The sequence below is a fragment of the Rhea pennata genome, chromosome 15 (assembly GCF_028389875.1).
Source record: "Rhea pennata isolate bPtePen1 chromosome 15, bPtePen1.pri, whole genome shotgun sequence".
Lineage (NCBI taxonomy): Eukaryota > Metazoa > Chordata > Aves > Rheiformes > Rheidae > Rhea > Rhea pennata.
The window spans coordinates 11498899-11514796 of record NC_084677.1 but is presented as its reverse complement, the minus strand read 5'-3'; the positions used below and the strand labels follow the sequence as shown (position 1 = coordinate 11514796).

General features: G+C 39.0%; 1 protein-coding gene across 1 annotated transcript in view; it reads right to left on the bottom strand.

Moving 5' to 3' along the window:
• OTOA (otoancorin) overlaps positions 1–15898 on the bottom strand; it is a 35097-nt gene that overhangs the window by 17487 nt on the left and 1712 nt on the right. Inside the window, exons 6-19 of the mRNA XM_062588293.1 lie at positions 14755–14886; positions 13236–13471; positions 12902–13005; positions 10371–10477; positions 9774–9913; positions 7343–7466; positions 6750–6965; positions 6052–6219; positions 5593–5733; positions 4943–4998; positions 4443–4560; positions 3857–3930; positions 1937–2072; positions 853–1043 (exon numbers count right to left, since the gene is read on the bottom strand). Of these exons, the coding sequence (XP_062444277.1) occupies positions 853–1043; positions 1937–2072; positions 3857–3930; positions 4443–4560; positions 4943–4998; positions 5593–5733; positions 6052–6219; positions 6750–6965; positions 7343–7466; positions 9774–9913; positions 10371–10477; positions 12902–13005; positions 13236–13471; positions 14755–14886 (1943 nt within the window). The remainder of the gene's footprint in view (positions 1–852; positions 1044–1936; positions 2073–3856; positions 3931–4442; positions 4561–4942; positions 4999–5592; positions 5734–6051; positions 6220–6749; positions 6966–7342; positions 7467–9773; positions 9914–10370; positions 10478–12901; positions 13006–13235; positions 13472–14754; positions 14887–15898) is intronic.

Genomic DNA, 15898 nt, shown 5'->3' with positions numbered 1-15898 from the left:
ATCAGTATCTATCCTATATTTGATAAATAAATAAGGTCAATTTTTAGTACTTTCTTTGATGTATTCACTTTAGCTACTTCATTACCAGAAAAATGCTGACAACTAGGAGGAAGCTGAAGGAGTAACAAAAGTGCTTAGGAGGATCAGGTGACATACTGTGGAGCAGGAAGGGAAAGACTGCAGGCACACTTTACTGAAGGGATGGTTAGGGGTAAGAACTGCGTGTCCCAGTCTCTGTTTTCAAATTAAAGGTACCTCTAAGAGAGAAGGCAGGAGGGAAATGGTATATTCTTGCCAGACAGAAGATTACACTGTTTTTTGCATGCCTGATGCAGCAGTGTGTTTGAAATCAGCCTCCTAGTCTTAGTCATTAATGACCTCTAACAGGCTGTCCACCTAGTTGCTTCTGTTGGTTCAAATTTATATCCTTCTGCCTTCTCCTCTGGCTCACTCCCATTGCCAGGATGTTCACATTCTTCTTAATTTCTCTTATCACATCTGGGCACTGTGTATCCCACTTTCATCTTCCCATTCCTTGCATTCTTGCACTGTACTTTGCCAGTAATTCCCTTTCTCTTGCCATGCCATAGATTCAGTTTGCCTGTAGAATTTATCCCTTTTTCTCTTGGACACAAGCCACTCATAGTGTCCCTGGAGTTACATTCTGTTCCACAGTTATCACGTTACATACAAGAACAGAAATGTCATTCCAGCAGACTGAGACTCCACGCTTGGCCAGTGATAGAAGTTGCTTTGTGTTTTTCACTGTAGTGCTATTTGGACAAAGCAAATGCCTGGTATTTGCATGTCTTAAACGTCAGCCAGAGCAAGGTGGTATATCGAATACCTTACCCATATAACTCGAGGAGTTTGTATTTAATTTCAATCTTCTGCTCATGGCTGAGCTGTCGGCAGAGTTTGAATTGATGCAGGGCTATTGCCATTGCCTTCAGGGACATTCTGCCACGTATAGAAGCTGGAGGTAAGTGGCAGATCAGATTTCCAAGTAGGTCAACATCATATTCATCAGCAATGGAGCCATTCTGAAACAAAGAGCATTTACCTTGTTGGCAGAGCTAATCTTGGCTCTTGCCCTGTATCACTCAGCTGCATCACAACACATTTAAGCTCTGCAACCCTTTAAGATCAAAGACACAACAGTTCATGCTAGCAGTTTAATCTGCAGTTTCTGTCGAGACTACTTTATACTTTTTGCTGTTATCCATACAATTCATAGTATTTAATAAGCACTTTCTGGTCAATCTGTTCTAGTGTTTGATCACTAGTAAAAAAGTTTTTTCTTATGTTTAAATGGAAATTCACGTATTTTGGTCTACATGGGAATAAAGAAATTATTTTTGTTGAGTTAGAAACCCTTTCCACAGAGCTGTTTCAAAAGCAGTTCTGGGTAGCTCAGGGGTTACGGGGATGTTTGAGGTCTACAGACATCTAATTTCTGCCAGGAATCAATTGGTAGGTTGCTAAACTGGGCTGTCATTGGCCTTGGGCATGTACAATCCAGAAAATCACAAATGCTTTGCTCGGCCTTAAACGTAAGACTTTAACAGTTTCTACAAGCCAGGGTACAGTCTAAATTGCTCTTACTTACAATAATGAAGAAATTAGCATGCCATATTATTGCCTTTTGGGTTGTTGTATGGTCACCAGCTTGGGGTTCACTGCACTAAGGTACTGTACAGACACAGAACAGGAGAGCTTGTGTCTGAGAGCTTGCTGTCTATCTGTAGGAGACCACAAGAGGGATGCATGCAGGGAGGAGACTTCAGGAATGCATCACAACATTGTGAGGCACCTCATGTGACTATAGGGACTAATACAACCACTTTCACTTAATACGGAATTGTCAGTGGCTAGTTACGGATATCTTTTTTTGCAGTTCTCCCTCCCACCACTGACCCCATCTAATCATGCCTACCAAGCACTCCTGTACTTTCTGCAGGACAGCGCTCTTTTTGTGAAGGCTTGGATTCACAATGTCCATCTCAGTCTTTCCCAGACTCGCAATAAAAGGGACACACAAAGAGCCTGAAACATACTCCAGATACTCAACCCTGCAGAAAGAATTGAAACAGTCTCAGAATGGAAACCTGAACTTCATACACCCATAACCCCACCCATGAAATCTCTGGTGATGGGAAAATTCAGATACAAGTCTAAACTTGCAGAACTATAAACTGGGCAGGCCAGAGAGTTGCAAGCAATCCCCTCCTTACTTTAGTTCACATCTCCCAGCTCTTCACATCAACCTCACTTCCAACTGTGGCTAAGAGTTATAAATAGCTGTAAGGGGATGAAAGTGCTCTATTTGAGCTGTTCTAACACTGTATGGAACAAGTGTGTCTCCCGTTCAGAAATTATTCCCCTTTCTCTTGTTTGTTAGGAATGAGTAGAATTAATACCCAAACATAAAAGCTGGGAAAGGCCCTTGCTTCAGCAGTCTCCTTATTGACCATTTACTGCTTAACATCCCATACTAGGCTCAAAAAGGAGGTGGGAAAGAAGAAAAAAGGATCCAGGCTCTGAAAATGTCTGTGAACTGCTCAATAGGAGCAGAAAGCAATGTAACCCATGCACTCAGGAGCTGGACAGGGACTCCTTGCTGAGATTACAGAGCTACTAATCGCAACACCGCCTACTGCTGTTCAGCCTCCCCTGTGTTGGGGAGAGGAATGAACTCATCACCCACTTTTTATGCCACGTGGTAAGAATCTGTGCTACTTTCAGGCAACCAGGCTGCCTAGGAAGTTTTGCCTTGTATGGCCAGAAGTCAGGTTATATGAGAAAGTTTCCTATCTCCTGTTGGCACTGCACAGAGACACATACAGAGTAAATGCAGCATCAAAACTTTAAAATAGAGAGATGCATTTCCTCCCTTTGCTGATGAATCAAGATGTGGTGGTGGGTTAAGAACAAGTAGGTTTTGGAGTAGGTTTCCTTTCTATGAAAGTGCAGGAAGAGCTGCCAAATTAAACCAAATGATGCTGTTTTCCAGAGTGGCAGACAGCCTTTGCAAATGAAGCCATACTCCAAAGCTGTGCAAGCCCAGCCTTACCCATGTTTCCTTCACCTCTGACTCCAGAAGGCAAGAACTGCAGGGACTACTGACAGCCCTGAACAAGCAACATGCAATTGCTTGCCAAATTACTTGGTGTTGCACTTTGCAGAGTCTCTTGTATGAAAGTCTTTCTATTAGTATTAATTCAGTATTTTGAAATACAGTAGAGCCTTTTCAAACAGCATTATTTTCTTTTCACACTTTTGATCAGAATTTTTACTTTTTTTTCCAACTAAAAATATTCCAGGAAAAGAATAATTCTCTTTCCTTTTTTTTTTTTTTTTTTTCCTCTTTCAGCTGAGGGGAAGAAAGAAATAAAAAAGGGAGGAATTAACAAGTGAGTAGCTATACCAATCAGGATCTGCTATCAGGGTAAAATTATTTATTTTCTGAGGGAAAAATCTGTCACTAAACATTGCTTGGACACTTACATAATGAAAAATTTTGTTTACTGACAAAAAACATTTTTAAATACATAGAAATGTTTTCAACCATACTGAGCAGTACCTCGATGGCTTTAACTCACACGTGTGCTCTCAAAAAACCCCACACAAGTAAGTTCACAAAACAACAACCAAAAATGAACTATACTAAAAGGCATCTGGTGTTACCCGCTCTCAGTTCACACAGATTTTGTCTGCAATCAGTGACCGCTTTTTACAAATTACCATTTGTTTGAACCATCAATTTTTCTAGGACTGAAGGGTCTATTAAAAGAATGCTCACAAGGATTACTCTAAATGAATGCAGTAACTTAAGAGGTAATACAATATAACTTACGGAAGCACAAATAATAAGAAGGGAGGCATAGAAGCATTTGAGACTTTCCAAAATTTCCAAGCCAAACAATTAACCTAAAAACAAGAAAAGAAAGATCTTAAGCATTTGTGAATTTTGAGGAAGAATAGGGATATGGTTTGTTTATTATAGCTTATAAATTAACATAGATACAACTGTGCATATTATCTTCAGAGAGCAGTTTTCCTTGACTTCTTTTACAAAGCAGTTTGGAATTTTCACTGTGTAGGTATCAGAGATGAAACATCCTATATTTGAGTGTATGACAGTATTTATATATGTTTTCAAAACTTACTTATATTTCCAAGTAGGTTACTTATGAATTAACAAAAAGTTGGAAGGCCTGTAGAAATTTCTCACAATTCCTAAGCAACAAATGAAATTGCAAAAATGAAATGTTTTAACAAACAAATTAATACATACAAGATTTGAATGAAATATGTTAACAGACAGATTTACACATATAAAATTTGGAAAAAAATGAAAAAAGAATTAATCAAATTCTAATTTACCTACAGCCTAGATACTGAGTAGCAGGTTTACATACACAAAGTCTTTTCTGTTTTACCTGATATGGAGAAAGCAGATGAAGATTCTTCTCAAAGAATTTAAAATGGTTTAAAAAAAAGTCTGCGCCCATACTTTCAATCAGGTGACAAGTTACTCCTTTTACAAGCTGTCCTGTGCTGATAGGGAAAGCAAAGTATAATCTCTTGAATATAAGAGCAGATCTAGTCTTCACTCTCCACAGCCACGTCTCAAGATATAATTTCTATTACTACCTTTATCTTCTCTGTCTTGTAATCTAAAGGCTTTGAAAGTAAAACTGTAACTAAATTGAAAAATGTTGACTGAGCATTAAAATATCACCACCCCTGCAATGCTTTGATCCTAATTTTGGTTTTGGAGACCCTTTTAATGAGGAGGGTGAATTGATCTGGAGCACTAAGGAATGAATGGTGCTGTATAAACATAGAACAGTACAAAATCACATAGTGTTTACCTCAAAGTCAATCTAATTACAAAATTAGACCTAAAACCCATTTCAACAGAGACTATCATCCATACCTTAAGAGGTCAGCAGGAGAGTTTTTCCTAGACAATAGTTTGTACAGATACAAAGCCTGAAATGAAAAATACCATATATAAAGCTGATCTTTGGCAATACTGTTGAAAGACACAAAAACTGCTAGAGGATTTTGGTACATTTCTCTCTCTTATGTACTCTAAAAGCATTTCTGTGATCCACTTTTGCTAATCACAATGTTTGGCATTGGGTGCTGAACCTATTTTTCACAGGAGAGTATATCACTGATTTGCACTATGAGACAGAGTTAAACATGTCCAGGACACACAACCACACAATAATTTAGGTTTGTAGGGACCTGTGGAGGTCATCCGGCCCAACCTCTCATCTCCCTGGACAGAGCCAAAGGACTGTTTGTACATGCAAATGTCTAGTAAATGCAAATGTCTCTCTCAGAGAGAAAACGTATGTGGTAGAATCTTAAAGATTTTTAAACTCAGCATATTAATACTTCCCTGTAAGTAACAGTATCTCAGAATGCTGCCTGGACTCAGTGACCTTTGGTTGCTTATGTCAAGGTGTATTTGGGCTAGTTCCTTCCTTTCACCTATGTTCATTTAACACATGTATCCTCCATCATACTAAATCACAGTGGAAAGGGAAATTCATATAATTCAATAATAATTTTTACCTGGCTTCTTCTTAGTTCTTTTTCTTTCATCATTGAAGAATTATATCCAGTCTCATTCCATAAATAAGAAAGAGGTATTTCTTTAAAGAAAGCCCCTTGTATATCTGTGATTGATGAAGAAAAATCTCTAGATGCAGCTATCTAAAAAGAGGAAGAGGCAAATAAAAGACATGTTAGAACTGATGTTTAGATTTACAGAAATTATCCTTCTTTCAATTTGGTGTAACATTTCTCTTCAGAGAATAAAGGAAAAAGATGTCTGTATTAAAAACGCCAAGGAATTACGCAAGAGATAGCCTTCAAAGTATATTTGGTTTTCAGAAAAAATGCTAAGAATATTAATCATTGAGTTAAAACCCACATCTGAATGACAATATTTTAAATCATGCTCTGCATATCTGGTCACTGTGCTCTTGTGCAAACAGACAGAACCTGCTACACACTGGAGCTTGTAATTACCTTCCTGAGGATCCCTTGATGTTGTGCAGGTGATAAGTCAGATGAGTACTGGGATGTTGTGCCTCGAATAACCTGAGAAAGCTCCTTTGGGTTCATGCTGTAGAATGACTGGGTGCTAATTCCAGTTACTAATGCACCCATTTGACTAATATTATAATATGATAAAACCTAGAGAGAGAACAGAGCAAACAGACAGAAAGTTTTCTGATCTATGAATAGCAGACATTCAAAAGTTAAAAGATAAATCGAATTTGTTAATGTTGAACACCTAATATATTTCTTTGCACTTCTCTCAATTTTCTTTCAATTCTGACAAGACTGTCCAGGGGACAAATGGGACAATTTTCCCAGAGGCTCCTTCTCTGAAACTTCAGAGAGGAGTCTGATTCATTCCACTGCAGTATATTTGCATATATATCCTGGAATCTTTGAGCATGCAAATTCTGTTGCAAAGAACAGTGATATAGACAACATAATAAAAACAACTGCCAATTGCAAATAGTTATTCTCTCTGTTACTAGAGAATTATTTTACTGTAACAGTCTCGGATACTTTTATCTGATTTGAACAAAATTTTCTATCATTAACAGTATTAAGAGAGTCTCATATTGGCACAAGACTTTTCAAAATCTATAGTTATCGAGAAAAAGTCATCTTACTTTTAAAAATCAAACATACGAAAATTATATCAGACAGACCTTTTCGTAAGAGAGATATTTACTAGCTAAAATCATAACTTGGCTTTTTGCCCATCCAGAGACTTGGTTTAATGTTGAAATAGCATTATGCACCGCTTCAGGTGACAAAGATTCCAGCTGACTTGAAGTCAATCCAACCACAGCATCCGACAGAGATCCAAGTGTATCATTCAATGTCTGGTTTTGCATGGCAATATTCAGGAGCTGAGCCTTGAGCTAAAGTGAATAAAAAAGGTAGACAGGAAATAAAAATCTGCCAAGAACCAATCTCCAATATCACCCCAAACTTTAACTGGAGTTTCTAGAATAGGTATTGGCAAGCATATAGCAACTATACACTTCATAAAAATTCAAAAGTAGAACCACAGTTGTCAAAAGAATATGGAGTATGAAGAAACAACGATAAAAAGAACTAACAGCTGTAAAAGCGAAAATGGGTTTTTATTGTTTGCATTATATATTCAAGAACTATTTCCGATTATTTTTTAGATCTTGGGAATTTTTCACTCTTTTCCTTCTGAATTCAAGAAGAAAGTACCTCCTCCTTTGTGTTCAGGATTAGGTTAGGCAAGAGGAATGAACACCATACCAACCTTCTGAACTTCAGCCTGGAAACCTCTCAGCTGGTTGCATTTAATCATTTGATGAAGTAAAGCGCGGGCCACAGTGGCATCCATCTGTTCCATGTCATCATAAAAGCAAACCAATAAACCCAGCCTATACAGAAGAAATACATTAGCCATCTTCTGAAATGTCTGATATCACTCTCAGGAAAGTGAACTCTAGTAAGATATACCCTATGGTACGGTATGGTATACCCTATTTCTGCTCAAAACCTCTGGGTTATTTCTGTTTGTGACTAATGCCTTAAACCGCAGTCTTTAAAACTCCACACGGCCTGAGGTTCAGTTATAAGAGCTATGCTCGTACTCTATATTCAATTAAACTCTACCCAAAATGCTCTTGCTGTTAGCATTTAAGTCTTTCCAATTCAATCTGCCCAGGACAGGCTGTTCGCAGCTGCCAGGCTCTACCACCCCTGGCAGAATTGGGAGTACAGTCTCCACTTTGGAAAGGACAAAGGGCTATTAAGAAGTATCTGGAAGTGGCTTGCTGAATTCCTATCTGGATTCATTGGATGATTTGAACTCTGCTTTAAATGCTGCTTGGATTTCACATGTAAGGGCTTAGATTTCACATGTAAGGTAATTCATTCATGTGTTGGAGCAAGCAGCTAGAGCATGGCATAGCCTCTCGTTAGCATTTCAGGTTTAATCAAACCCTGTTGTATTTCACATCAAGCACTGCTGCTTATTCACATTACAGACAGTTATACGACCGGCCACTGGGTGGATGCGTTTGGATTATATAACACAACCACTCAACCTTGGTTATGAGAAAACCCACCAAGGCTCACGGTTGCAGTTGTGCCAGCACAGCCGTTTGCAGGTGCAGGAAGAGTCTTGACTGTGGCGTCCAGATGCGAACGAGATCAACAGCAGACAATGCTGCAGCACTATCATAAACTTGTTAAAAATCTGCAGTGCAGACAGGCTCAGCTTTTAGTTCCCCTAGTTCCTCAGCAACAGCCTGCTTAGTTCTGTAATGAAATACTGCTTCAGCAGCCCATCAGAATTCATGGGACGTCATCAAACTAACACACAAATCAAAGAAATATCTGTAACTGCAATTTTATAACAAATAATTACCATCTGATGCATTATCGCATAGCCACCAAGAGCTCTTCATCTCCTTTGGGATTAACAGCAATGAATAATATTACTTCATAAAAGTAAAAGTGCATTTAAATCATCAGTAGGTTTAAAATGAGTAATATAAAATAAGTGCATTGTAAAAACGGAATATATTAAGGATTATGGAGCATGACATTTCTCTCATTTGTACGAATCTGGCACCTCTCATTAGTGGTAAAATCATTTTTAAGCTTTCTAACATTGAAATTTAGAGTATGGGCATAATTCTTCTCTCACTTACATCACCAAAAATCAACACTACTTCATGGAAGTCAGTAAGTTACACTGCAATAGTGACAGGAGTTCTGAATCCATAAAGCATGTTCTCCATTAGATTAAAACTCCAAGGTATTCCCATAGGAGACTTGAAACAACTTCAGATAGTGGTGTCTTGGGACTAAATACATACATTTATATGACAGTATAAATGTAAATGCGGACTACAGCATTTTCCTGCAGGTGGCTCACACCTACTGCATATTTATGAATAAGAGCAGTTTATTTTATTTTTTCATCATAGTAAGTACGTTCAGAGCTGATTTGACAGACTTGAAAACGCAGTTTCCTGTTTACACACGTAACAGTCACAAGCATTCAGTTGTGGCTTATCTCTACCCCATGGGACTATTCATAAAGAGGGTAGCAAAACTGGCTTTCTAACGGTTCACTTCTTGACCTTCCTGGTGACACACACGTCACTTAAACACCATTCGCAGCCCCGGTCAGAATGAGGTAAGATTTTCTCCTAAATCCTAACGGTAACATGATTTCCACGAAACAGCTCCACCTTCGGTGACTCAGTCAATGTGGCTTCTGTCCTGCAATCCCAATTTGTCTTGTGGTACTCACTCCCCCCACCCGCCCGTTTTGCCGGTTTCTCAGAGCAGGCAGCGAGGCTTAGGCTGCAAGCGCAAGTCAGATGGCTCCGGATGGCTGCGAGAGTCAGGAAACGCCTTTCTCGACTGCACTCAAAGTCCTTCCTAGTTCCCCAAAGAAGTAATCCCGTTACTGACACTACAGACAATGCTTTGCTGTGGAGCAGGAGACAAAGCATCAGCTAATTAGGTGGACCTCCAAAAATTCATAAAGGAGCAACAATTCTTCATTGCTACTAACCAGGGTTGGACTGCAGTCCAGATTTTTCTGCTGGAAGGAAAAAAAACTATGTCCCATCAACAATCTTGTCAGCTATTTATCGCTCAGGTCCCTCTCTTTTCACTGAACTTATTTGTTCTCTCCATACACAGTCAGAAAAAGAGAGGAGTCTTGCCTGTAAACAGTGGAAGTGTTTCTCATATCAAATCCCGATGAGTTTATTCTTTCTAGGAAAGCTTGTGCGAGGTCTGGTGCGATATCATACACTGTATCCAACTGCTTCGTTGCATTGTCGTAGCTAATGAACAGCCTTATCTGTTTAGCACAAACAAAATCACGTGTCAGGATTCTGGAACTATCACATCCATTAAAATATATGTTTGATGCTACAAATTAATTGACTCCATTCATGTTATAGTGAAAGGAGTAAGATAAATTTGCATAATACAGACTTTCTGAAGACAAAGTTGAGTAAGTGATTCCCTGTCAAACTTTCAAATAATTTGAGGGTCTTCTGTCATGGGTCCCTGTCCTTCTTCCAGTACCTGTGACAGAAGTCTGATACAGATAAATAATTGCATATAAATGTTAGACATTTTTGAATTATAAAAAAAGAGGAATATTTGGTTAACAATTTATCTGGATTCACTTTATATTTAAATAATTAAAAATACCTAACTTTTATTTCACGCTTAAGTTTGCACTTGTGTTCATACTGTTTGTATCTCACATCACTTGACAATGATATATCCAAGCATATTTTGTTACTTACTTCACTGAGACTAATTTTCAGAATTTCTTCTAGAGGGAGATGGACCATGTATCTTCCCAAAATCCATAAGTTTTCAGCACTGACCCAAGAAGTTGACTCATTGAACTCTATTTTGTACAAATAAATACTCACAACAATGTTAAGAACCTCATTATTTTTCAAATATATTGTACCCAGTACATTATTATTTGCAAATAATCAAAAAAAATCTGCAAATCAGAAAAATCCTTAACACAAAGAGCAGCTAACACCATTAGCCAGTTTTTAGCACTTTTTTTTGTAAGTCCACACTTTTAAAATGAAAATTAACTAGTATTTCAAATGTCTCCAAATTTCTCATATGAAAATGATTAAACTTTTATGTTGTTTAATTTAAAAAAAAGAAAAGTATGAGTGGGAAAAATTAAACCAATTGCATTAAATATGGAGGAGCATTTTTTAATTCCATTTTCCTAATCACGTATATTATTTAATAACACCAGGAAGCCATGCTACTTCATAACACTTCATATATCTTAGGTACTGTTATTGATGATATTACTTATTTCAGGAATATGCAGTACTAATAATGGAGAAAATTAAAAATCAGTCATACAGCTATATGGAGAAAGGTTGGCAAAAACATAAAATACTGCCTAACACTTAAAAATGTCATTCATTTAGCAACACTCTCCCAAGGATTGCAAAGTACTTTAAATAAAATCAAGATCCAAACATCCCTGAGAAAAATTATTTCATGAACTAGGCACAAAGACTTCTTTTTTTCCAAAGTGTCGTAACTCAGATGCTCAATGTGATGATACCACCAAAAAATTGAACAACACTGACCACTCACAACTCTATTAAACAGCAGCAACACATTTTGTAGAGTTTTCAGCCTCTGAAAAAAACAGTCTACAAATATCAGAAACTGAAGAACCCTATTCTGTAATTGATTTTTGAAAACACAGCCCTAAGTGCCTCAGCTGAGACGATAGAGCGTTCCCAGCAGAACTGTCTGTCAGGCCCCTGTTCTCTTAAGTGATACTACCTTGGGCTACCAGGAGTAACAGGAGAGTGGAAGGATGCAACAGAAGAGGAAACCAAAAACTATCATAGTTTAAAGATGTTGACAGTGGCATTTAGAAGAGAAGACTTCTAGTTATCAACCTGAGTAACTGCGTTCCCCCAAAGCTGTTTTGTCCCTTACAAATGAAGCATAAAACTCAATATTTACAGCCTCCTGTTTTTGTAAAGGCCACCAGCCCGCTTCATCTCCAGATACACTGGCATTTTTAATACAGAACACCTAAGAACTGGCTGAGTGACAAAGATGTTTATTGAAAGCTGTGATTCCCAGGCCCCCAAATGACACGTCTTGTCTCGCCAGCCCAGCGACCCGGCTCGACACGGCATGGACCCGCGCTCACAGGGCAGCCCTCTGCGCCCCAGCCACGGAGACCAGCTCCATCACCGAGGCCAGCAGGAGTGCTCGAAGGCGGCCTCGGAAACACCACGGCTACGAGGATGGATTTGCTGCATCTGCCCTGCCCTGCAGCTGAAGCAGCAACCACAGCTTAAAAGAGGTGCAGTAGGTTTCAGCCCCTCCTTAGCTGGGTGCTCTTCTAAAAATTGAGAGTTTCAGGCCCAAACCAGGATGTCTGATAATGTGAATTTTTCCCAGTACTACCACAGCTTCACATCCCTGTCTCAGGGGCGTTATGCAAAGCACAGCAGTGTCGTGAACTTCACCCCTCAGACCTTATGGATTGGTGCTGCGAAACAGCAGGGGTCCCAGGAGCCAGGTTTTGCCCTGCTGAAGCAAGTGGGCACTTCGCCTTTCATTTCCAGGGGAGGAGGAGGAAGAAAATAATCTAAAAGCTTAAGATGCTCCTGCAGCAGTGCTGCTGGGATGTTCTCTGAAGCCCCCTCGCCCGCTCTGATGTGTCAGTGCTCATGTTGCATTACAGCCCCCTCGTGGAGTCTGCCCTGCACTGTCCCAGCTGAACCACAGCTGTTGAAGACACACATTAAGAATGCAAACATGAAAAAAATACATAAGATTGGAGGAGGTAACATTAATTCACTTTTTTTTATCATCTTGTCACTTTTCTGAGTGAGTCATTGCCATGCACAGTATAACTTTTACACTTCCTGCATTTTTGTTGTATTTTTTAAGCAGTACATTGGCTCACGTATTCCAAGATAGATCTGTTTTTCTAGTCTGAATAGGAGTTCAGAAAAGATCAACACACCTGTGCAGAGTGCCTGGCAACTGTGTCCTGCTAAAGTCTTAGAAAAAGGACTTGCATAGAGAGGCTTTGTGCATAGCTCTGTGCAGAAGAGCACTGGTGAAGAACAAGCATCATTAGAAAACTATTTGTTGTGGACAACAAACATATATTTACTGTATTTTGGAGCAAAGTAAGGTATTCAAGACAACTGCTCATAAATGGGGAAATAATTCAATACAACAGATAGACCTTTTGCTGATTGCTTTTTTGTTACTATACACAAGCAAGAAGGAAAGACTTTGTTTGTATATAACATACCACTGGCATTACAGGATTTTTGTAGAATCTGCTTCATCCAGCCATACAGAGCCTTCTGTGTATTTGCTGAAGTTTTGTCGTACAGATCCTTGAATACTGTTGATCTAAGTGATACAATGGCATATGAATTCACTAATGAGTAAACTTTCTCTTAAAATGATACACATGTATCATTTTACATTCTAAAATATTTTTAGAAACAGTAACATATAAGCAGAAAGTTGTATCTACAAAACAGGTACAGAGACCATATAGTAACCTCCTTTTACAAGTCTATATAAGCGGTAAATTCTACAGATTATTAGTTATGTTGACTGGAAAATAAATGGCTTACAGGTTTCTGAAAGCATCCTCCTGCAGGTCTTTTGGGAGGCTCCCAGTGATGCCAGGTTGGAGATACTGCATTGCTGGCACACGCAACACCTGGCTCAAGATATCCACACACTCCATAGCACTCAAAGCCAGGAAACATTCTTCTAATGTTATAAGGAACAAGGTCCTGTTTACTCCTGGGCTTTGAAAAACTTTCTCTCTAATCTTGTCCAAATCAAGAATAATATTTCCCATCTCCTGCAAATAACAAACAGTTAAAAGAATACATCTCTGGTTAATTCAATATATTGTTCATTTTGAAGCCTGACAAAAAAGCACCATACAAACAATATGGTGCTATTGTGAAGAAAAGTAGCTGCAAAATATTGTCTGGTTGCATTACTTAAAATAATTCCTTTCTGTTGTTGGTCAGAGACAAGATTGAATCTTTTAACAAGATCAAAGTGAGAAGTAGAAAAAGTATCGAAATGGCTGAATTTATACTATGTGCGCTCATGAAACATTTAGCTACTTGGGGAAACGAAAGGGCTATGGCACAGAATGGATATTATTTCATATATAATTTAATACATAGACAACTCTGGAAAAGACTTTTTCCCATACAGTATTTCTTGCAGCCATGACTACAAACGTCCCCTCCAGAAGGCTGGCCAATATTAAAGAAACAAACCAAAGGCAAAGTCACCCTGGCTGAAGATGGATTATTGGGCTGTTCTCCATCTCACAGGTCGATGTGCCCAGGACAGCACGCTCAGGGATGGTAGCTCCAGGCCTGATGATTTGTTACTCTGCTATAATCCATCCTGGAAGCACTCGGTAATATCACGTGGGAAAGGGGAGCTCACAGCTCACGGACAGGGCATGAGCGCTGCTGATCTTGTTCCCAGTGCGTGCTGCAGCCCTGTCCTGTGTGCTTTGGCACAGGGGATTACACAGTGCTTGCTCTGGGCAGTCACCTCCTGCATCTGGGGAAATGCTCTACATTTCCCCCAGATGAATCTCCCCCTCCAAAGATATATTTAAGATAGATCACCCAGAACCTACCAATGGGGCAAACAAATGCTGTTATGCTGCCTCCTCTCTAAATTGCTTAATGACTTGCTTGCACACTCCCATACTTAATCAAAAAGATAATTAATTTCACCTTCTTTAATTAGCTTGCTTCCCTTTCCAGCCATTGAGGATGAAGCAGGTACTCCCAGAGAACAGCCAGTGCTACCTGCCTTAAGTGTCCATGTAGGACAGCCAAACCATTCTCTGGAGACATGTCTCCCCCCAGCAATCACAGAGAAAATCCAGATGACTGACTGAGAGTAGACATCAAACTTGTAGAAAAGTCTAGAGTTAGATGAGACAAGTTAGATGAAATAAGCCCAACCTAAAGGGAGGGGATGCTGGAATCGAATCCACACCAGCAATGTACTAGCGCACAACGTGCCCTGTGAGCCCCTTGGTCTGGCCCACTGCCGTTTATCCAAACCTTTGAGAGCAGCTTTTTGCACAGTGCAAAAGTGACTTACCAGGCGGTCCCTTCTGCTGCTGAAGAGATATTTCATTGCAGTTTGAAACTGCTGCTGATCAAGCTGTTGAAATTCGGATAGTAGTTGCCTAGGCTGGTATAAAAGGTTCTTCAGGTAACTTTGTATGGACATCTGAAGTGTAGAAAAAAATATATAATATATGTAGAACTCATGGCATTCTACTGAGTGGCATCTTTTACTTCCTGAGAATCTCCATTCAAGGACAGAGAAGTGCTAAGCTTCTTATACTGCCTATGTCATCAATGACTAGAACAACTATCCTCAACACAAATGGTAAACAAAAATAATCCCAATTTAATGCTGAAAGATAAAAATTTGGAAATCCTATTCCTGGCTTCATGAGTAAGTCCCATTTATCAGAAGTTCCTCAGTTTCTCCCTTTGTAAAAATAAGAATAATGCTTTTCTGCTTCACAGCAGAGCTGTGAAAACAAACTTTAAAAGTGCCTAAAAATCATGTACAGTCTCCATATTAATATTACCTAAAAAGATAAAGAAATACGAAATTAGAGGGCACAAAAAGTCTGAACCAATCATAGGCGTCTGAAACTGAAACCGCACATTTGGCATTTTCCTCTGTCAGTGTGGGCAGCCAGGGAGGTGGAAGGAATCAGGTTTCCATCGGGGGCTACAGCTCCACTTAAACTGACAGAGTTGTGAGATTTGGTTCATGGCCATCATAGTGAAAATAGATTCTAACAGTGACCACTTCCTACATCATTTCCACACGGACATTTACAAAAACAGTTCAGAGAAGCCATAAAAGGCAGAAGTACTTTGTAGGATACCCTAAAGTCTCCCGCTCCATCAGAAGCAATGCAAACTACAGCCATGGTCATAGCTTGGGAGAAACTTGCCATTTTATGGAAAACTGCATGCATATACACTCAATTCAGAAGCAAACATTGAGCCTGAAAACTAGTTTTTGCTTTCCATTAGAGGAGAAGCAAAAGGGTTTCTTATTATTTAGTCTTTGTATACTGCTGCAATCTTAGACAAAAAAAGACACTGTTCTTATTTCGTAATTAGCTGATATGTTATAAATACCTATTAGTTATCTCTATTACTGACCATCTAGTTTTGGCTAGAGATAGGTTGTCTTTTTCATTCTCATTTTTTAATAA